Below are 24223 nucleotides of genomic sequence, written 5' to 3'. Positions count from 1 at the left end.
GATATCGTCCTACTTCATGCATTATCAGGACATTCACCCTGCTTCAGGCTCTGTCAGGATGTCCTGGAGGAACCGGTTGACTTACAATAAATTGATGAACCTGGCCTCTTTGCCTGTGTGCATGTACTAACTAATTATCGTACCTATAGTTCTATCAATCACTGCATACCTTAGGGTATCCAGACAGGAGGCCTAGGAACCCTTTTCCTACTCCTGGTATCCAGACAGGAGACCTAGGAACCCTTTTCCCACTCCTGATATCCAGACAGGAGGCCTAGGAACCCTTTTCCCACTCCTGGTATCCAGACAGGAGGCCTAGGAACCCTTTTCCCACTCCTGGTATCCAGACAGGAGACCTAGGAACCCTTTTCCCACTCCTGGTATCCAGACAGGAGGCCTAGGAACCCTTTTCCTACTCCTGGTATCCAGACAGGAGGCCTAGGAACCCTTTTCCTACTCCTGGTATCCAGACAGGAGGCCTAGGAACCCTTTTCCCACTCCTGGTATCCAGACAGGAGGCCTAGGAACCCTTTTCCCACTCCTGGTATCCAGACAGGAGGCCTAGGAACCCTTTTCCTACTCCTGGTATCCAGACAGGAGGCCTAGGAACCCTTTTCCCACTCCTGATATCCAGACAGGAGACCTAGGAACCCTTTTCCTACTCCTGGTATCCAGACAGGAGGCCTAGGAACCCTTTTCCTACTCCTGGTATCCAGACAGGAGGCCTAGGAACCCTTTTCCCACTCCTGATATCCAGACAGGAGACCTAGGAACCCTTTTCCTACTCCTGGTATCCAGACAGGAGGCCTAGGAACCCTTTTCCCACTCCTGATATCCAGACAGGAGACCTAGGAACCCTTTTCCTACTCCTGGTATCCAGACTGGAGGCCTAGGAACCCTTTTCCTACTCCTGGTATCCAGACAGGAGAACTAGGAACCCTTTTCCTACTCCTGGTATCCAGACAGGAGACCTAGGAACCCTTTTCCCACTCCTGGTATCCAGACAGGAGGCCTAGGAACCCTTTTCCTACACCTGGTATCCAGACAGGAGGCCTAGGAACCCTTTTCCTACTCCTGGTATCCAGACAGGAGGCCTAGGAACCCTTTTCCCACTCCTGGTATCCAGACTGGAGGCCTAGGAACCCTTTTCCTACTCCTGGTATCCAGACAGGAGACCTAGGAACCCTTTTCCTACTCCTGGTATCCAGACAGGAGACCTAGGAACCCTTTTCCTACTCCTGGTATCCAGACAGGAGGCCTAGGAACCCTTTTCCTACTCCTGGTATCCAGACAGGAGGCCTAGGAACCCTTTTCCTACTCCTGGTATCCAGACAGGAGACCTAGGAACCTTTTTTCTACTCCTGGTATCCAGACAGGAGGCTAGGAACCCTTTTCCTACTCCTGGTATCCAGACAGGAGACCTAGGAACCCTTTTCCTACACCTGGTATCCAGACAGGAGGGCTAGGAACCCTTTTCCCACTCCTGATATCCAGACTGGAGGCCTAGGAACCCTTTTCCCACTCCTGGTATCCAGACAGGAGACCTAGGAACCCTTTTCCTACACCTGGTATCCAGACAGGAGACCTAGGAACCCTTTTCCTACTCCTGGTATCCAGACAGGAGACCTAGGAACCCTTTTCCTACACCTGGTATCCAGACAGGAGGGCTAGGAACCCTTTTCCCACTCCTGATATCCAGACTGGAGGCCTAGGAACCCTTTTCCCACTCCTGGTATCCAGACTGGAGGCATAGGAACCCTTTTCCTATTCCTGGTATCCAGACAGGAGACCTAGGAACCCTTTTCCTACACCTGGTATCCAGACAGGAGGGCTAGGAACCCTTTTCCCACTCCTGATATCCAGACTGGAGGCCTAGGAACCCTTTTCCCACTCCTGGTATCCAGACTGGAGGCATAGGAACCCTTTTCCTACTCCTGGTATCCAGACTGGAGGCTAGGAACCCTTTTCCTACTCCTGGTATCCAGACAGGAGGCCTAGGAACCCTTTTCCTACTCCTGGTATCCAGACAGGAGACCTAGGAACCCTTTTCCCACTCCTGATATCCAGACTGGAGGCCTAGGAACCCTTTTCCCACTCCTGGTATCCAGACTGGAGGCATAGGAACCCTTTTCCTACTCCTGGTATCCAGACTGGAGGCTAGGAACCCTTTTCCTACTCCTGGTATCCAGACAGGAGGCCTAGGAACCCTTTTTCCACTCCTGGTATCCAGACAGGAGGCCTAGGAACCCTTTTCCTACTCCTGGTATCCAGACAGGAGGCCTAGGAACCCTTTTCCCACTCCTGGTATCCAGACAGGAGACCTAGGAACCCTTTTCCTACTCCTGGTATCCAGACAGGAGGCCTAGGAACCCTTTTCCCACTCCTGGTATCCAGACAGGAGGCCTAGGAACCCTTTTCCCACTCCTGGTATCCAGACAGGAGACCTAGGAACCCTTTTCCTACTCCTGGTATCCAGACAGGAGGCCTAGGAACCCTTTTCCTACTCCTGGTATCCAGACAGGAGGCCTAGGAACCCTTTTCCCACTCCTGGTATCCAGACAGGAGGCCTAGGAACCCTTTTCCTACTCCTGGTATCCAGACAGGAGGCCTAGGAACCCTTTTCCCACTCCTGGTATCCAGACAGGAGGCCTAGGAACCCTTTTCCCACTCCTGGTATCCAGACAGGAGGCCTAGGAACCCTTTTCCTACTCCTGGTATCCAGACAGGAGGCCTAGGAACCCTTTTCCCACTCCTGATATCCAGACAGGAGACCTAGGAACCCTTTTCCTACTCCTGGTATCCAGACAGGAGGCCTAGGAACCCTTTTCCCACTCCTGGTATCCAGACAGGAGGCCTAGGAACCCTTTTCCTACTCCTGGTATCCAGACAGGAGGCCTAGGAACCCTTTTCCTACTCCTGGTATCCAGACAGGAGGCCTAGGAACCCTTTTCCTACTCCTGGTATCCAGACAGGAGGCCTAGGAACCCTTTTCCCACTCCTGATATCCAGACAGGAGACCTAGGAACCCTTTTCCTACTCCTGGTATCCAGACAGGAGGCCTAGGAACCCTTTTCCCACTCCTGATATCCAGACAGGAGACCTAGGAACCCTTTTCCCACTCCTGATATCCAGACAGGAGACCTAGGAACCCTTTTCCTACTCCTGATATCCAGACTGGAGACCTAGGAACCCTTTTCCTACTCCTGGTATCCAGACAGGAGGCCTAGGAACCCTTTTCCCACTCCTGGTATCCAGACAGGAGGCCTAGGAACCCTTTTCCTACTCCTGGTATCCAGACAGGAGACCTAGGAACCCTTTTCCTACTCCTGGTATCCAGACAGGAGACCTAGGAACCCTTTTCCCACTCCTGGTATCCAGACAGGAGGCCTAGGAACCCTTTTCCTACACCTGGTATCCAGACAGGAGGCCTAGGAACCCTTTTCCTACTCCTGGTATCCAGACAGGAGGCCTAGGAACCCTTTTCCTACTCCTGGTATCCAGACAGGAGGCCTAGGAACCCTTTTCCTACTCCTGGTATCCAGACTGGAGGCCTAGGAACCCTTTTCCTACTCCTGGTATCCAGACTGGAGGCCTAGGAACCCTTTTCCCACTCCTGGTATCCAGACAGGAGGCCTAGGAACCCTTTTCCTACTCCTGGTATCCAGACAGGAGACCTAGGAACCCTTTTCCTACTCCTGGTATCCAGACAGGAGGCCTAGGAACCCTTTTCCTACTCCTGGTATCCAGACAGGAGGCTAGGAACCCTTTTCCCACTCCTGGTATCCAGACAGGAGGCCTAGGAACCCTTTTCCTACTCCTGGTATCCAGACAGGAGGCTAGGAACCCTTTTCCCACTCCTGGTATCCAGACAGGAGGCCTAGGAACCCTTTTCCTACTCCTGGTATCCAGACTGGAGGCTAGGAACCCTTTTCCTACTCCTGGTATCCAGACAGGAGGCCTAGGAACCCTTTTTCCACTCCTGGTATCCAGACAGGAGGCCTAGGAACCCTTTTCCTACTCCTGGTATCCAGACAGGAGGCCTAGGAACCCTTTTCCCACTCCTGGTATCCAGACAGGAGACCTAGGAACCCTTTTCCTACTCCTGGTATCCAGACAGGAGGCCTAGGAACCCTTTTCCCACTCCTGATATCCAGACAGGAGGCCTAGGAACCCTTTTCCTACTCCTGGTATCCAGACAGGAGGCCTAGGAACCCTTTTCCCACTCCTGGTATCCAGACAGGAGACCTAGGAACCCTTTTCCTACTCCTGGTATCCAGACAGGAGGCCTAGGAACCCTTTTCCTACTCCTGGTATCCAGACAGGAGGCCTAGGAACCCTTTTCCTACTCCTGGTATCCAGACAGGAGGCCTAGGAACCCTTTTCCCACTCCTGGTATCCAGACAGGAGGCCTAGGAACCCTTTTCCCACTCCTGGTATCCAGACAGGAGGCCTAGGAACCCTTTTCCCACTCCTGGTATCCAGACAGGAGGCCTAGGAACCCTTTTCCCACTCCTGGTATCCAGACAGGAGGCCTAGGAACCCTTTTCCCACTCCTGGTATCCAGACAGGAGACCTAGGAACCCTTTTCCCACTCCTGGTATCCAGACTGGAGGCCTAGGAACCCTTTTCCTACTCCTGGTATCCAGACAGGAGACCTAGGAACCCTTTTCCTACTCCTGGTATCCAGACAGGAGGCCTAGGAACCCTTTTCCCACTCCTGGTATCCAGACAGGAGGCCTAGGAACCCTTTTCCCACTCCTGGTATCCAGACAGGAGGCCTAGGAACCCTTTTCCTACTCCTGGTATCCAGACAGGAGGCCTAGGAACCCTTTTCCCACTCCTGGTATCCAGACTGGAGACCTAGGAACCCTTTTCCTACTCCTGGTATCCAGACAGGAGGCCTAGGAACCCTTTTCCCACTCCTGGTATCCAGACAGGAGGCCTAGGAACCCTTTTCCCACTCCTGGTATCCAGACAGGAGGCCTAGGAACCCTTTTCCCACTCCTGGTATCCAGACAGGAGGCCTAGGAACCCTTTTCCCACTCCTGGTATCCAGACAGGAGGCCTAGGAACCCTTTTCCTACTCCTGGTATCCAGACAGGAGGCCTAGGAACCCTTTTCCTACACCTGGTATCCAGACTGGAGGCCTAGGAACCCTTTTCCCACTCCTGGTATCCAGACAGGAGGCCTAGGAACCCTTTTCCTACTCCTGGTATCCAGACAGGAGGCCTAGGAACCCTTTTCCTACTCCTGGTATCCAGACAGGAGGCCTAGGAACCCTTTTCCCACTCCTGGTATCCAGACAGGAGGCCTAGGAACCCTTTTCCCACTCCTGGTATCCAGACAGGAGGCCTAGGAACCCTTTTCCCACTCCTGATATCCAGACAGGAGGCCTAGGAACCCTTTTCCCACTCCTGGTATCCAGACAGGAGGCCTAGGAACCCTTTTCCCACTCCTGGTATCCAGACAGGAGGCCTAGGAACCCTTTTCCCACTCCTGGTATCCAGACAGGAGGCCTAGGAACCCTTTTCCCACTCCTGGTATCCAGACAGGAGGCCTAGGAACTCTTTTCCTACTCCTGTTTCCAGACAGGAGACCTAGGAACCCTTTTCCCACTCCTGATATCCAGACAGGAGGCCTAGGAACTCTTTTCCTACTCCTGGTATCCAGACTGGAGGCCTAGGAACCCTTTTCCTACTCCTGGTATCCAGACAGGAGACCTAGGAACCCTTTTCCTACTCCTGGTATCCAGACAGGAGGCCTAGGAACCCTTTTCCTACTCCTGGTATCCAGACAGGAGGCCTAGGAACCCTTTTCCCACTCCTGGTATCCAGACAGGAGGCCTAGGAACCCTTTTCCCACTCCTGGTATCCAGACAGGAGGCCTAGGAACCCTTTTCCTACTCCTGGTATCCAGACAGGAGGCCTAGGAACCCTTTTCCTACTCCTGGTATCCAGACAGGAGGCCTAGGAACCCTTTTCCCACTCCTGATATCCAGGATGGAGGCCTAGGAACCTTTTTTCTACTCCTGGTATCCAGACAGGAGGCCTAGGAACCCTTTTCCCACTCCTGGTATCCAGACAGGAGGCCTACGAACCCTTTTCCTACTCCTGGTATCCAGACAGGAGGCCTAGGAACCCTTTTCCCACTCCTGATATCCAGACAGGAGGCCTAGGAACCCTTTTCCTACTCCTGGTATCCAGACAGGAGGCCTAGGAACCCTTTTCCCACTCCTGGTATCCAGACAGGAGGCCTAGGAACCCTTTTCCTACTCCTGGTATCCAGACAGGAGGCCTAGGAACCCTTTTCCTACTCCTGGTATCCAGACAGGAGACCTAGGAACCCTTTTCCTACTCCTGGTATCCAGACAGGAGGCCTAGGAACCCTTTTCCCACTCCTGGTATCCAGACAGGAGACCTAGGAACCCTTTTCCCACTCCTGGTATCCAGACAGGAGACCTAGGAACCCTTTTCCCACTCCTGGTATCCAGACAGGAGACCTAGGAACCCTTTTCCTACTCCTGGTATCCAGACAGGAGACCTAGGAACCCTTTTCCTACTCCTGGTATCCAGACAGGAGGCCTAGGAACCCTTTTCCTACTCCTGGTATCCAGACAGGAGGCCTAGGAACCCTTTTCCTACTCCTGATATCCAGACTGGAGGCCTAGGAACCCTTTTCCCACTCCTGATATCCAGACAGGAGGCCTAGGAACCCTTTTCCTACTCCTGATATCCAGACAGGAGGCCTAGGAACCCTTTTCCTACTCCTGGTATCCAGACAGGAGGCCTACGAACCCTTTTCCTACTCCTGGTATCCAGACAGGAGGCCTAGGAACCCTTTTCCCACTCCTGATATCCAGACAGGAGGCCTACGAACCCTTTTCCTACTCCTGGTATCCAGACAGGAGGCCTAGGAACCCTTTTCCCACTCCTGATATCCAGACAAGAAGCCTAGGAACCCTTTTCCTACTCCTGGTATCCAGACAGGAGGCCTAGGAACCCTTTTCCCACTCCTGGTATCCAGACAGGAGACCTAGGAACCCTTTTCCTACTCCTGATATCCAGACAGGAGGCCTAGGAACCCTTTTCCTACTCCTGGTATCCAGACTGGAGACCTAGGAACCCTTTTCCTACTCCTGGTATCCAGACAGGAGGCCTAGGAACCCTTTTCCCACTCCTGGTATCCAGACAGGAGGCCTAGGAACCCTTTTCCTACTCCTGGTATCCAGACAGGAGACCTAGGAACCCTTTTCCTACACCTGGTATCCAGACAGGAGGCCTAGGAACCCTTTTCCTACTCCTGGTATCCAGACAGGAGACCTAGGAACCCTTTTCCCACTCCTGGTATCCAGACAGGAGGCCTAGGAACCCTTTTCCTACTCCTGGTATCCAGACAGGAGGCCTAGGAACCCTTTTCCCACTCCTGGTATCCAGACAGGAGGCCTACGAACCCTTTTCCTACTCCTGGTATCCAGACAGGAGGCCTACGAACCCTTTTCCCACTCCTGATATCCAGACAGGAGGCCTACGAACCCTTTTCCTACTCCTGGTATCCAGACAGGAGGCCTAGGAACCCTTTTCCCACTCCTGGTATCCAGACAGGAGGCCTAGGAACCCTTTTCCCACTCCTGATATCCAGACAGGAGGCCTACGAACCCTTTTCCTACTCCTGGTATCCAGACAGGAGGCCTAGGAACCCTTTTCCCACTCCTGGTATCCAGACAGGAGGCCTAGGAACCCTTTTCCTACTCCTGGTATCCAGACAGGAGACCTAGGAACCCTTTTCCCACTCCTGGTATCCAGACAGGAGGCCTAGGAACCCTTTTCCCACTCCTGGTATCCAGACAGGAGGCCTAGGAACCCTTTTCCCACTCCTGGTATCCAGACAGGAGGTCTAGGAACCCTTTTCCTACACCTGGTATCCAGACTGGAGGCCTAGGAACCCTTTTCCCACTCCTGGTATCCAGACAGGAGGCCTAGGAACCCTTTTCCTACACCTGGTATCCAGACAGGAGACCTAGGAACCCTTTTCCCACTCCTGGTATCCAGACAGGAGGCCTAGGAACCCTTTTCCTACTCCTGGTATCCAGACAGGAGGTCTAGGAACCCTTTTCCCACTCCTGGTATCCAGACAGGAGGCCTAGGAACCCTTTTCCTACACCTGGTATCCAGACAGGAGACCTAGGAACCCTTTTCCCTACTCCTGGTATCCAGACAGGAGGGCTAGGAACCCTTTTTCCACTCCTGGTATCCAGACAGGAGGCCTAGGAACCCTTTTTCTACTCCTGGTATCCAGACAGGAGGCCTAGGAACCCTTTTCCTACTCCTGGTATCCAGACTGGAGGCCTAGGAACCCTTTTTCTACTCCTGGTATCCAGACAGGAGACCTAGGAACCCTTTTCCCACTCCTGGTATCCAGACAGGAGGGCTAGGAACCCTTTTCCCACTCCTGGTATCCAGACAGGAGGCCTAGGAACCCTTTTCCTACACCTGGTATCCAGACAGGAGGCCTAGGAACCCTTTTCCTACACCTGGTATCCAGACTGGAGGCCTAGGAACCCTTTTCCTACTCCTGGTATCCAGACTGGAGGCCTAGGAACCCTTTTTCCACTCCTGGTATCCAGACAGGAGGCCTAGGAACCCTTTTCCTACTCCTGGTATCCAGACTGGAGGCCTAGGAACCCTTTTCCTATTCCTGGTATCCAGACAGGAGGCCTAGGAACCCTTTTCCCACTCCTGGTATCCAGACAGGAGGGCTAGGAACCCTTTTCCCACTCCTGGTATCCAGACAGGAGGGCTAGGAACCCTTTTCCCACTCCTGGTATCCAGACTGGAGGCCTAGGAACCCTTTTCCTACTCCTGGTATCCAGACAGGAGGTCTAGGAACCCTTTTCCCACTCCTGAAGACAACTGGTGTTGGCTCTATCCCCACTTGACTACCTATCAATATTTTTCAGCATCTATCGTGTTTGGTATCCCCACCATAAAGAGAGACAAAGTTAGCTATCTAACGGCGACAGTGAAATCACTCATTAGCGGCATGTCTACCAAGGAACAAGACGACAGTTTGATTGTCATCTTCGTAGCAGAGGTAAGCATATTTATGACTGATACAAAGAAAATTTGGTGAAGCAAACAAGTTGATGGCTAATTAATGAAATATCACTAATGGAAGATAATATATAAAATGTACAACAAAAAAATTTCAGCAGATTACTATTTCATATTTATTTGGAAATTAATTCCAGAATACCCACCAGAGCAATAATAAAAGTCTATAAACATCCCTCTGAGATGATTTTTTTTTCTTTTTTTTTGTAAATTTTAGGTTAATCTGTTGGTAACCTTTGACCTTTATTATCAAAATTAATTATGTATATTCATTGTTTTTTTAAGCCCTGGAATGTGGAGTATGTAGAAGAAATAGGAAAGTTAATACAGTCTGAGTAAGTATTTAGTGATAGATATGTTGTATGTAGCTAAGTGATGAGTAAGTATTTAGTGATAGATATGTTGTATGTAGCTAAATGAGTAGATAGTGAGTAAGTATTTAGTGATAGATATGTTGTATGTAGCTAAGTGATGAGTAAGTATTTAGTGATAGATATGTTGTATGTAGCTAAGTGATGAGTAAGTATTTAGTGATAGATATGTTGTATGTAGCTAAGTGAAGAGATAGTGAGTAAGTATTTAGTGATAGATATGTTGTATGTAGCTAAGTGATGAGTAAGTATTTAGTGATAGATATGTTGTATGTAGCTAAGTGATGAGTATGTATTTAGTGATAGATATGTTGTATGTAGCTAAGTGAAGAGATAGTGAGTAAGTATTTAGTGATAGATATGTTGTATGTAGCTAAGTGATGAGTAAGTATTTAGTGATAGATATGTTGTATGTAGTTAAGTGAAGAGATAGTGAGCAAGTATTTAGTGATAGATATGTTGTATGTAGCTAAGTGATGAGTAAGTATTTAGTGATAGATATGTTGTATATAGCTAAGTGAAGAGATAGTGAGTAAGTATTTAGTGATAGATATGTTGTATGTAGCTAAGTGAATAGATAGCATTATTTTACTGTAATTATAAAGAGACAGATGATATATTGCCGCTTCTTGACTTGGATAGAATAAATAGGAGCTAACATGAATATTGTTATGTAATATCAAATTTAATTCAAAGCTTCATTAATTTTATATTAAACTTTAGTAAAATGTTTCTTTTGTATGAAATTAATAAATTAATCTTGTTAAATATATTCAGAACAATCATGTTAGATCTTAAAAATAAGTTGTATGCAGAATTTAAAAAGCTATTAAAAATTCAAATTTTCATAAGGAAACAACTGTTTAATTGCATTTACTTGTTATTTGAGATGAAACTTGCAAAAACATACACACACAAATTTACAAAAATCAAGCTACATAGTGTTAGTTAATGATATCTATAGTCGACACATCTCGAGATGCCCAATGCTATTGAATATTGGACTACTTTAAGTAGGCCAGCTGTTACATAATACAACAAGATCCTATAATGAAACAAGTCCAATTAGTGGTGTTAGACATGATGAGGTCCACATGTTGTCCAGGGGTTAATTACCGCCATCACCAGCTCCATTGATTTAGCAGATATTGTGCATGTGGTCCACATGTCTCATTGATTTTAATATTGTAATGATGTCACAATCCCTATCCTTCGTAGATGTTGCCATGGATACATAAGGTTACTGTGGCACCAGATGTTGTCGTCTTGTTAATTCATCTTTTTATGGTTTATCTTATCAAAAACATTTAAAACATGCCATGCTTTTGTCTAGGTTTTTGTATTTGGTGTACAGTTTTCTGATGTAATATCTAAATAGTACAAAATAAAAATTTTATGGTATCAAGTCCTTTCAGGTGGAAATTTGTAAGTACACTTTATATCCCCCAAACAAGATTGTTTTAGCTCTGTGTCTTATTGTCCCCTACCGATGAAATTGTGGGTGACAATAGGTTTCCTCTCTGTTTGTCTTATATGTATGTGTATGTATTTAATGCCAAAGATTGTCAGCTCTCCAGTGACTTCATTCCTTGAGGGATTTTGATCAAACTTCACACAATAATAAAGCACCATAATATCTCCAGATTAATTTGAGTTTCAGGGATTTTGGGTCAAGGTCAAAGTCGCTGTTACTATTTTTAGTGGGGGCCGGTAGGGGACATATACCTGTGTGCTTATTATTTTCATTACTTGTATAAATATTGTATGCATCTACAAGGTTTCCGACATGTTTCCGACATGTTACTTAAAAATATAACAGAATATAAGGAATATTTCCAAGAGTGTTAGTGTATGACTGGTGGTGTGTAGGAGTGCTTAGTAGTGTATTTCGTTTTTCAACTGGTCATCTGACCAGTGTGCCAGACCAAGGCCTCTGATTGGTCGAAAAGATAGTGTCCAATGAAATTTGGTTTATATATATATAGGTAATCAGAGAGCTTGTAACATGTATGTTCAGATATGCCCTTGATTTTGAGATCTAGTAGTCCATATTTGACAAAACAAAGTTAAAGTTATGTTGTGAAACCTCCTTTCATTAATAATTTGATGTTATAGAAGTTTGATATAAAGTGAGGTCCTGTCCCTATAATAGTTGGCTGTGAGATAGGGGATATCAGTTCAAAGGGAGGCTTCTTTCATTACCTAGTACACGGTTTGCTGAGTAATTTGAAAGCTTCTGTCTTTCCCAAGGCCTTGACATCAACTTGTTACAGGGCCTTTTCTGCTGGTCTAAATTTGCAGAAATGTAATAAACAGAACATTATACTATGTCATAATTCTATTCCTCATTGAATATTATTTTATGAGTTTGTTGGGAGCAATGAATTATACAATACTGAGGAAATATAAGTGGTGACCTTGAGATCTACCTTTATACGTGTATGATCGTGTTTATCATCAGCTGAAATGCCGCAAGGCCGTAATAGCGGATGTAAACCTGTTGAATAAATAAAGATATTGTTTGTTCTGTACAGGTTTGGTCAGCATGTAGAGAGTGGCTTACTGGAGATCATCTCGCCGTCACCGGAGTTCTACCCAAACCTAAACAACATACCACAGACATATGGGGACACCAAGGATCGTGTTAAGTATGTGATACCTTCTGTTTAAATGTTTGATACACGTATTTTGTCCAATTACTTCCAGCATCCTCCTCTGTCCTGCTGCCTACTCAATCTAAATCTGTCCATATTTCTGTCAGTCTGGTTTATATCTTCATCATATGTATATTTCTCTGTCTTTTTGTCTGTTTTATTTCTAAACTCTCAGAGGTGTATATTCTACATTTAGATTTAATGATTATATATGAAAGATGTATTAAATTGTCTGTTTTCTTTCTAATTGATCAGAGATTTATATTCTACATGTATATTAAATGATTATATATGAAAGATGATACAAGATTTCTAATGGTACAACCCCTCATGGCATGATACTTCAATGCCCATCCCTGGCCTAGAATGGAGCTTAGGGTTGGACATTCAAGTTCTAATTTCAGGGGTTGAGAGTTCTTTGTGTCATGTCTCACTTTAGAGAAATTTTACATTAATCTACATTATTCTTACACTTTAGATGGAGAACCAAGCAAAACCTAGATTTCTCATTCCTGATGTTATATGCAAGGAGTAGAGGTGTTTACTATGTACAGGTAATTACAAATGACTTGCTGCCATGTAGCATCATCAATACAGGACAGTGTTTAAATTATTACAATACTGCAACATTCAGTTATCACACAACATATACCCAGCTCACAAAGAAGGAGAGCTAGATTTTTTGTCCCACCTGCCAAACCTTTTTTTATCACAATCTTTGTCTTCACTCTAGTGGTTGTACTGATATAGAAAGATCTTGGAGACAATTTCAAATTTTAAATTGATTCATGAAAGGTCAAGGTCATTGTCGCTAAAAACTTAATTTTGCTATCACATTCCTACTAATGGATTCTAATGAAATATCCAAGGTATATATGTATAGGACATATGTTTAAGTTTGAATATCACTATATAAAGCCATATTTTTTATCTTTTAAATTTGATATTTTGCCTACATTTTAGTATATACACCACACCATGTCTGACTTATTGTCTATGTTATAGTATATACACCACACCATGTCTGACTTATTGTCTATGTTATATACACCACACCATGTCTGACTTATTGTCTATGTTATATACACCACACCATGTCTGACTTATTGTCTATGTTATAGTATATACACCACACCATGTCTGACTTATTGTCTATGTTATATACACCACACCATGTCTGACCTATTGTCTATGTTATATACACCACACCATGTCTGACTTATTGTCTATGTTATAGTATATACACTACACCATGTCTGACTTATTGTCTATGTTATAGTATATACACCACACCATGTCTGACTTATTGTCTATGTTATAGTATATACACCACACCATGTCTGACTTATTATCTATGTTATATACACCACACCATGTCTGACTTATTGTCTATGTTATAGTATATACACCACACCATGTCTGACTTATTGTCTATGTTATATACACCACACCATGTCTGACTTATTGTCTATGTTTTAGTATATACACCACACCATGTCTGACTTATTGTCTATGTTATATACACCACACCATGTCTGACTTATTGTCTATGTTATAGTATATACACCACACCATGTCTGACTTATTGTCTATGTTATATACACCACACCATGTCTGACTTATTGTCTATGTTATTGTATATACACCGCACCATGTATGACTTATTGTCCATGCCTAGTTATACGACAACATGTTTTACTCATTGGCGAAACCTACCGTTTTCCCATTTCTGTTTGCATGCCATTACCCTACAAGTATTCACGATTTTAACTGAACCGTGCAAGTTACAGTGTTCAGTTAAATCATCACTAGATTTTTGTTGCTTTTTACTTTCCTACTTGACTAGTTTTTTGCTTGTGAATGAAGTCAGATTTTAAGAGAGGTGCATGTTTGAAAACATAGAACTCTATCACGGAATCAGGTCATCAACTTACTGCTCAAATTATCATAGATTCTACAGTATATTTGGAAGGCCATTATATATAAACAAGACCAATAAATGGAATATAAATGAAATCAATATGTAATTGTCTGCAATTAAATACAGCAAATATCGGTACTCTAAATTTCAATATGTGACTAATTTGTGCTGGGTTGAAATATTTTGTTCGTAGATAATTTGGCTTGATTTGATTTCAAAAGTACCCAGTTATCAAGAGTTTCAATTTTGATGTTTTCGATGAAAGCTAATTATCAAGAATTTGCTAACATAATGAATGAAATAAAAGTAATCAATGATAAAGATGTGTATGACCTGAGTGATGTTTTGTATAGGGTAGCCATGTTGCCTGTAACTCCTTGTTAACTGGACAATGTCTATATATAGTTATACACTATTGCTTTCAGCCGTTAGACCCCACCGTCATTATCCGGTAAATGTAGTGTTGTGTTTCATGCAGTTTGTTTAACGCTTCTTTTTTCACAATTTACACATCAGTAGCTGTATTAAATTATAGACATCAGTAGTTGTAAGTTAAATCTTCTGAAATGTTGGAAACTTTCCGAACTGTATTTATTATTTGGTTCCTCAATACCAATATATTAACATTCCCTTCCTCACCTCGCTCCCAAATTCACTACTTAAGAGATTTTTTTTAAAAACTCATCCAATGAATTTAAATCAGTGCCTAAGTCACATATTCACCAAGCCTTCCAGGATTTTTCCCATCATAGGTCTTTCCTTGGATTTTATAATAAGGTCACCTAATCATGAGACAAAGTCTCAAGTGACCTACCGGTATTCAATCACCTTTTGTCTGTCATCATCTGTCATCCAGCTGTAAACAATTTACATTTTCAACTTCTTCTCAGAAACCCCTGAACCAATTTCAATGAAATTTTGCAGAGACATTCCATGACCAAAGGTCAACCAAAATTGTGAATTATATGGTCACCAACCTCTAAGGGCAGGAGAGGCAGGGCAAAAAGAGAGCAAATTGACTGAAATTTCAAAAATCTCTCGCAAGACCCAAATAAGGTAGAATAAAATACTGGGCATAGATGAAAAGGTCTTAAGGTGCTTTACCAAGATTTTGAATTTCTTGACCCTGGGGTCTCACATTTACCCCTGGGGAAGGGGTAAACTATCATTTGTTGAATTTCTATGGCATGTTGTATGATGCTCGAGTGTTGTCCTTTGGATATTGGTGGAGTAAAATCTTATGTAGCTCATCGATGAACTGTAAGGGGGAGGGGGGCTGTGTGTTAGGTTCCATCCGAGTAATAGTTGTACAACAACAGAGTACCTGGGGTACTGTGTAGAACACTATTGATGTCTGCAATTACAGTAGAACAGACACTTTTAATAAAAACTGTTATATAGTTCTCTGAGCAGAATTGTCCCTGTTTTCATTTTAAACCGACAATTTATCCTACTTTTAAACATGTATACTTGGGTGTTATTATTTCTTTAGATTTAATATATTCCAAAAGTAGCCCTTAGTTTGGTGAGAGTTTAATATACATGGAAATTACATGGGGGTGGGGTTCTTATGTGCAAATTGAAAAGCAGCCCTACCCTCTCCCTGGTGACTGTGGTTAGCACTGCAAGCCAACCATCCACATTTAAGATTGTAAAAGCCTCATAAGGTGTTCATAAAGGCATTCTAAGCCAGACTTTGGACTAAATATTTGATGAAAATGTCTGGAGAATTTGGAACTACCAGCTCAGAACCATTGTACCTGAATGACTAGTGAAAAATATCCAGGTGCCTTTGCAAATAAGGCACGCTACAAAAGTGGCTATATATATATACTGGCTAGTTTATCACTCTCTCTCAGGGTTTTTTGATGAATGTGTGACAAAGGCTTATATTGCAGTGTACTCAAATAACATTGTTCTATATAAAACTGAATAGCAACCAGTGGGAAAGCCAACATTTCAGGTAAACAACATGTTGTGTAACTATCGACAGCTTGTAGTTAATTATATTCACTTATATAATGTATATAAAAACCTTATCTGAGAAGTATGGAACAAGTGATATCAACTTAAGTATTAATGGCAATTTGTGTTAAATGGTGCAGGATTTCTACGTATCCTACATGTATATATGAATTGCATTATTTTAATATCTAATCACAATTATGATTTAAAAGTTAACTATTTCTTCAGTATACTGACAAAAAATTCTAAGACTAACATTTTCCAAAGTAGACACTATCCAATATGGCAGAGCGTTTATACTCGCAAGTATTACTAGTGTCAACTCAATACATGTGGTTATACATATAACTTATTGTAAGTTTCCATGACATCATTTGATTATGACTGGCTAAACAAGGGCTCCATATATATACTTCAGACACATTGTATGAGATTCCACATTTAATTGGTTACATGTATTATTCATTACATCATAGCATGACACTGCATGTATTGTTCAATTTTAATTTTTTTGTTAAAATTTAATTAAATGTCAGTAATGGTTTTTTTTCTGTTGTTGTTCATTAACACCTTAACTTATTGTACACCTAAGATATTTTGTTCTGTTTATTCTTATATTAATATGCATGGAAAATGTTTCATCTTTAATAATGCATGATAGTAAGAATGATGACTGCTATAGATTAATGACACATATTGTGTGATATATCATCAACATAATTATATTTTAGTCAGCCACAGTTTTTCAGATCCTGTATGTTAATTGATCAAAAGAGATTTACATCTCATCACAATTTTTTTTAACATGTAGAAATATTTAAGTAACGGTAAACATTTGTATATGATACAACATTACGACAAAAATCACCGAACCAAAGATTTTTTCAAAATATTTTAATAAAAAATTATTTCAAATTTGAAATTGAAGTACCAGCTAAGCTAAAGTTCCTACCATTGAACTATGATTGTTTGTTGCTGGGTTTATCCCCCTGTGAACAACCAGGGTCATTTTGAGGCGGGGTCTCCTTGTAGTAGTTAGTGACTACTTCACTGAACAACATACGGGAGGCCCGTCACATGCCATCCATTGGAATTAGGATACAGTGCCTTGCCTCAGCACACAACCATGAGTACATAGACCGACCCGTCTCTCAGCTTCCTGAGAAACACAAACCAACATGGGGAGGGAGCGTTAAACCACGCACCTCGAATCTTAACCTGAGATTACCTGGCCAGCACTTGTACCAACTTAGCTAATGTTGCATCTTTGTGAACTATGAGGATACACTTGTTTGTCCAATCTAATTTTGATGTTCCTCTAGGAATACTGTCATTTCGTCATCTGTTCAAATTTCACTTTTACTGTTTGATGGACAATGAAGAGACAATATGTAGAGGCACTATGGTATTTGGGGAAAAAAAACATTTGAACAAATTAGAAATTAGGTTGATGATATATTCATAAAAATGTGTCGTGCTTGATTGATGTTTTCAGCATGTGTTATGTACAGTAACTTGGAATGCTATAGTGTGTATAACTGGTTTCAAGTCTATATTTGTATAATGTTTCTTATATGAGATGGACTACAGTGTCATCCCTCTATGATATCAGATATATATGTGTTGTTTTCCTTTAAAGGGAACTGAACACTACTGTTTTACCATATATAAAAAAGACTTACATCAATAAAGCTTTCTTGTACAAGACTCCAATATAACTAAAATTTCTAATATCTGAATCAACATTGTTTTCTGTGTTAGGAATAGATAAAGTCACATTAGCAGTTGATTTTCTACCTGAATGAGATAGACTTGACCACATTTCTAGATATATTATTTTTTCTATGATTTTTTAAATCAATAATACATGTATTCCAACAGTAGCATGTTCAAATGTAATGTCAGTGGTAAAATTGATCCCAGTGCTTGATTTAAGTGGCTGTGCATGTTAGGTACTTTATGTTATCATTATATACTTTTATATACTATATATGGTTGATGCAAAGTTTAGGGGAAATATACAAAACTCAAAATAACAACCAGGTACATGTAGTAGACTGTCATGATAACATAAACAATGTGTTTCATTCGATGTCATTTCATTTCATTTTGTTTGAAATTTTTGTTTTATCAAAAAGCTTGAAGATGATGTCATTGCAAAACCAGGGTATTTCTCCATCATGAAGAAGTTCGCTGAACAACAACACACTGAGGAATGGATGCTATTGGAGTTCTCTGCCCTTGGTTTCATTGGTAACTAAAGAAACAAAAATTTATATATGTTCACTTCTTCATTTCACTACAGATTTTATCTAAATTTTAAAACAATACAAAGTAATCTACATTAAACATGATTGCTTCAGTTACAGTTTTATCTGAACTTGTGCCAGATATATTGTGCTTGTATTTGTTGTAATTGCAGTCTTTGCTGCAAGTTGTCTCTCAGAACTTTACTTCATAATTAAATTTGGGGGGAGGGGGGTTAAAACAAATTTGCAGAGAAAGGCAGATTATGTGTATTATGATATCAGTTCACATCACAATGTATGATTGACAGACCCTTTTAAATTTGCTATACACACTATGTACTTCTAAATGTCTTAGGACAATCTCTCTGTCAGATGAAAAGGTCTGGATTATCATAAAATGTTGATTGTTTTTCCAGGTAAGATGTTCAAATCAGTCGATCTGCCATTGGTAGTAGAGTTTTTCCTGATGTTCCACAGAGACAAACCCATTGACTGGCTTCTCGACTATCTCCTGTCTGTCAAAGTCTGCAACCCAGAAAAGGACTCGGTAGGTTTATCATTTACCACTCCATGTGGTATGTGATTGTTAGAAATGTGTATTTGTATTTTCAAAAGCACAAGGATATTGATAGTCAAAATCTCCATGTATTTTGTTGTATGACTAGGAGAAAAGGGGCATTTTAAATGTTTAAAAATCTGACTGTACATTTTCTTGTAAAATAAGAAATAAATGATTATGGAAAAAAGGAATTCTGCTATTAGATTGTTAAACTGTACATTTTCTTGTAAAATAATGATAATAATAAAGCATGAAATCTACAATTACATAGGTAAATGTTCATTTTCTTGAAAAAAACCACACAGGAAATCTGCAATAAGGGTTTTTCCAGTAAAACATCTACCCCACCCCAGGACTCCAGGTTTTTTAGGGGGTACCACCTATAGAATTCATTTGATAAATTTCATAGAAGTAATAGGAAGGTAATCCAACCATGGATAGAAGTGATTTCTTTTGGAGTCCTGAGGTCAGGTAGATATTTAATGGAATAGCCCTTGGTTGATTAAACACCAGACCTCAAGAGATGTAAATTACTTAGTTTCCTCATTTTACTACAGCGCCACTGTACCAGAATGAAGGCCACAGTCAGGAGGCGGTACAAACCATCATTGTTCCAACATGTGGGAATGAAATCATCTCTCAAGGGCAAAGTTCAGAAGTTAAAGGTCAGTGTAAAACATTGGAAGTCATATATGTACCCTAAGATGCTGTCTTTAATCATATGTCCAAGAGGCAAAGGGTGTGTTCATTTTCCAACCAGTCAACTTTTAATGTAACACTTTCAGAGACATATATATTTGACAAACCTGAATATGTCACTGTAGTATTTCAGATTTTGTCAAGGGTGTCCAGAAACATCCAGTTACTTGGTCAGTTTAACCTATTTCATAAAGAATCAGCTCTTGTCTATCTTGTGAAACAACTCACAGCATAATAAACAAAAGGAATTTAGTATTGAGGCACAAAATATATGAATGGAAAATCTATATGGTGTCATTTTAAAAAGACAAACTTGGCTATATCATAAAGTTTTCTAAGTCTTAACTCATGAACGTTCCAGGATAAAGATTTTGGTAAGCAGATGCTTCACCGAGCACACGCTAACCCCAGTGCAGACCTGACCTCTAGTCTGAAGATGTACCAGAAATACTCATTCCAGAAAGCCTATATCGGCCAAGATATCTTTTGGGCTACAGAACCCAAGAATGGAGACTTGATCAATGTTAAATTCAAAACTCCGATGGACCTTGATGGGTAAGTTGTCAATCAGAGGACACCTGATATATATACAATTAAAATTGTCCTTTGAAATATTGTATTTCTGACGGATTTACAATGAATTTGTAGCATCGTTCTTTTTTGTCATGTATACTCGTATGTATGTATTGTAAGTCAGTGATGGTGTATTAACTTCAATGGTTGGTTCATCAGTATACAGGTAGAATTATTGATGATATTATGAAATGTATTCCAATAACATATGAGGTCGCTGGTTGGCCGATTTATTATCCTGCGTTATTGTGCCGACTGTGACAAGGTGTCCGTCATAAGTTTCCCACCTTTAATCCTCTAATATTGATTAAACTAAATGGTGACTTTTTTAACATTGCTTCAATGTGCTATATTCCTCAGTATTCTCTATCCCTTTCTCCCAATATAGAATTGAACTTTTTTGAAAGATTTAGATAGAAATATAAAGTTGTACAAAGTCTTGCAAATCATGTTAAATATAAGGAAAAAAATAAGAAAAAAGCTTAATTTCTCCATGGTTAGTTACTGAATGCCCGGTTCAATTACAAGTTATTTACGGCAGTTTCACGTAAACTAGTTGGTGCGATAATTTTGACCTGTCTATATTGACTGTTTTTCTGCCTCCCCTTGGGCGGTCTTTATAGGGACCAACCAACCAATTGTTTTTCCATAGACTTTAAATTTAGTGTTAATGTTTTGGAGTATATGATTAAAATTCTTAAATTCAAAATGGCAGTTATGGTTTATAATCAAAGTTTAGGATCTCATATAACACTTAATCATAAAAAAGTTGGGTCCTTCAGCTCAAATTTTTTCCAGGGTAGCCATTTTGAAAATGGGTGAATTTTGCAGTAAAATTTCTTAAAAATCTGAAATGGTTACCTGGTAATTATTATGACCTGAACTTTTGAAAAAAAATTCAATCGGACTCACGAAATTGATATCAACATTTCTTATGGATAGTTACCAATCAGGCCAGTCAGTGGTTGCCAGACATTTTATCCCTGACTCAACTTTCTATACACAGGGAATGCTTTCAAAAGTCTATTTTTTTTCAATTGGTTGGTCGTTCCCTTTTAGACAGGTTTGACTGTAGTATGTTTTAGTTACTTGAAATGTTTCTTAGAACAGGATTGCTAAGTATGATAAATTCCTGTTTTACAGTATGCTGTTTAGAAGTGGAAACCCTGCACACATGTCGGATATATTCTATAACACTAGTGTGGAGGTAAAACCTCTCAACTCGGAAGACGAGAGAGTTTTGAGTAGACATAAATTTGTTTGGACGACAGACAAATACTTCATCATGGGTTGGTTTGATGAGGACGGACTTGCTGATTGTACTATTCCCTCTGAAGTTGGAAAAATCTCTGATGTCAGACTAAGCATTCACTCTAACAGTAAAAACTGGGTCATACTCAGTGAGGTAGGTAGACTAGTTCAACATTTACATTTTGTTTTTGTTTTGGTTTCAGCGGAACGTAAACAATGTAACATCGTATGGGATTCTTAATTTACTTCCCAGACAGGAACGATATTCTTGGAGGAATCTTCAAACTGATGAGTAAAGATGAATATCGTACTAGACTTTAACGCTATCAGAGGGCTTATTTGAGCTAAACTTTTATGCTGGGGATGGGATTATTCAAGGATAAATACAGTACTAAACTTTAAAGGGGTTTATTTGAGGATAAATGCAGTACATGTACTTAACTTTGACAATATTGGGAGGGGTTTATTTGAGGATATATACGGTACTAAACTTTGACTATATGGGGAGGGGGTTTATTTGAGGGTAGATACAGTACTAAACTTTAAAGGGGTTTATTTGAGGATAAATGCAGTACATGTACTTAACTTTGATGATATTGAGAGGTGTTTATTTGAGGATATATACAGTATTTAACTTTGATAATATGGGGAGGGGTTTATTTGAGGATAAATATGGTACCAAACTTTCACACTAGAGGATGGGGTTTATTTGAGGATAAATACAGTACTAAACTTCTATACTAAAGAAGGGGGATTATTTGAGGATAGATACAGTACTAAACTTTTATACTAGAGGAGGGGTTTATTTATACAGTACTAAACTTTTATACTAGAGGAGGAGTTTATTTGTGGATAGATACAGTACTAAACTTTACGCTCGTGAAGGGGCTTAATCAAGGTAAATATGGTACTAAACTTTTACACTAGAGGAGGGTTTTATTTGAGGATAAATACAGTACTAAACTTTTATACTAAAGAAGGGGGATTATTTGAGGATAGATACAGTACTAAACTTTTATACTAGAGGAGGGGTTTATTTGTGGATAGATACAGTACTAAACTTTACGCTCGTGAAGGGCCTTAATCAAGGTAAATATGGTACTAAACTTTTACACTAGAGGAGGGGTTTATTTGAGGATAAATACAGTACTAACCTTTGACAATATGGGGAGTGGTTAATTTGAGGATGGATACAAAACTAAACTTTTACACTGAAGGAGGGGTTAATTTGAGGATAGATATGGTACCAAATTTTTACAATGAAGGAGGGGTTAATTTGAGGATAGATACGGTACCAAACTTTTACGCTCGGGGAGGGGTTATTTGAGGATAAATATTGTAACATTATTTGTTTGTGATTCAATCCTCATATATTTTACTATTGAGATGAAACTGTGCGTTTATACATCATTAGAATTAGGACATTTATTTTCATAATTATTCACCAGCTATGTTACTTGATTTTAGAAAAAGAAATACAGTTAAAAATAGTTTCTCTGATAAATGAATTTTGATTAACTTTTAGTGTAAGGGCATATCTATAAATACTTGTTTTTTCATTGCTTACTTATAAAAAAAGATTGTTTTATTTTTGTAGGTCCATATAAAAACAAGGGAAGCTGGTAGCTGACAGTCTCCCTGAGATAGAACCATATGTACTCTTTAGTGCTCCTCGAGGGACAAGCCTTTGTGGTTGGGCAGTGTGAACTGAAGTCTCCACGATGAAGGCGTTATCTGGTGGATCTTCAATAGTCCTAAACAACATAGAACTACTACAAGGCTTTATTACACACCTGTAACAAAGTTTTAATGAACAGGGCATTAATATTTTAGACACTGAACTTAATGGTGACTTTTAATAGATTGATCATAAAATTTATTATTTTTAAGAAATTGAGGAACTTTTAATATTGTTTTAAGATGGCTCCGTGATATTTTCCAAACAGTCCTTGTCAATTATGTCGATTTGTTACAATATATCAGTATTACATTGTAGTACCGGTACGTACCGAAATATCAACATGATCCTTCTACAGGGAATATTGATTCTAGGTAACAACGAAAACAGCTCTTAGGTGATCTGATATCACTAGTATCAACAGATATCAGCATTCTTTTAACAAAGTAAGTTTGATGAACATACGTGTACATACTTGAGTCTAAGGTATTAGGAGCCAATTTTCTTTAGCAAATATCAAATGTATTTTAGCTAGTTCTAAAGCAGTGCTGTTGTATCTGTGGAAGGCCACACCTGTCATAACAGTTTTGTTTCAGTTTAGAAAGCTTTAAATCTGATTGAACATGTTATCATAAGATGATACTGCAATATACCGATATTAATTTTATAGTCCCTCACATGTATTCATCATATTTCAAATTTTACTTGTCATCCTTGATAGTTGCTGGGAAAGTCTTGTATCAAATGTCATTATTAGCATTTTTGCATTGAGTCACTCATTTATCAAAAGTAGGTCACTGTGACCTACATTTTGACCTGTGACCTACGTCAAAGAAAAAGTTAGAATGAGCCCATCTCCTACACTATATGTTACTGAAACTTCATACTTAATGTGTTCACCTTATTTATTACAAATGTATCATCTTTACATTCTTGGCAGATAATTTCGATGATAGAGGGACTGTAATTCGCTGGATTGTCTAGTTTGATTAAATGGTTAGCACATGTAGTACTGTATGGTGTTCATGCTTCAGGGACTTTTTAAGTAAATGTACACCCATTTTTCATTGACATTTCTGAGACTCATTCCAGTATTCAGTAGACAGTGTGTGCCAAACAGGGTCTGACCATTTGATAGGTCTGGTGAAATGTCTTGCTGGTAAACGTAATTATTGTGACATTTTTGTAAGACA

At 40.9% G+C, this 24223-nt stretch overlaps 1 protein-coding gene across 2 annotated transcripts in view; it reads left to right on the top strand.

The window, feature by feature from the left end:
* LOC117329517 (alpha-1,3-mannosyl-glycoprotein 4-beta-N-acetylglucosaminyltransferase B-like) overlaps positions 1-23249 on the top strand; it is a 42058-nt gene extending 18809 nt beyond the window's left edge. For both annotated transcript variants that reach the window (XM_033887496.1, XM_033887495.1), the window contains 10 exons: positions 8957-9090; positions 9396-9445; positions 12016-12129; positions 12614-12689; positions 18160-18274; positions 18687-18817; positions 19387-19494; positions 19890-20083; positions 21245-21506; positions 22950-23249. In XM_033887496.1, coding sequence (XP_033743387.1) covers positions 8957-9090; positions 9396-9445; positions 12016-12129; positions 12614-12689; positions 18160-18274; positions 18687-18817; positions 19387-19494; positions 19890-20083; positions 21245-21506; positions 22950-22982 — 1217 coding nt within the window. In that variant the 3' untranslated portion in view covers positions 22983-23249. The remainder of the gene's footprint in view (positions 1-8956; positions 9091-9395; positions 9446-12015; positions 12130-12613; positions 12690-18159; positions 18275-18686; positions 18818-19386; positions 19495-19889; positions 20084-21244; positions 21507-22949) is intronic.
* The last annotated feature ends 974 nt before the right edge of the window (positions 23250-24223 follow it).

The sequence above is a fragment of the Pecten maximus genome, chromosome 6 (assembly GCF_902652985.1).
Source record: "Pecten maximus chromosome 6, xPecMax1.1, whole genome shotgun sequence".
Taxonomy (NCBI): Eukaryota; Metazoa; Mollusca; class Bivalvia; order Pectinida; family Pectinidae; genus Pecten; species Pecten maximus.
Note: the sequence above shows the minus strand (reverse complement) of the source record. Positions and strands in the feature narration are given on the sequence as shown.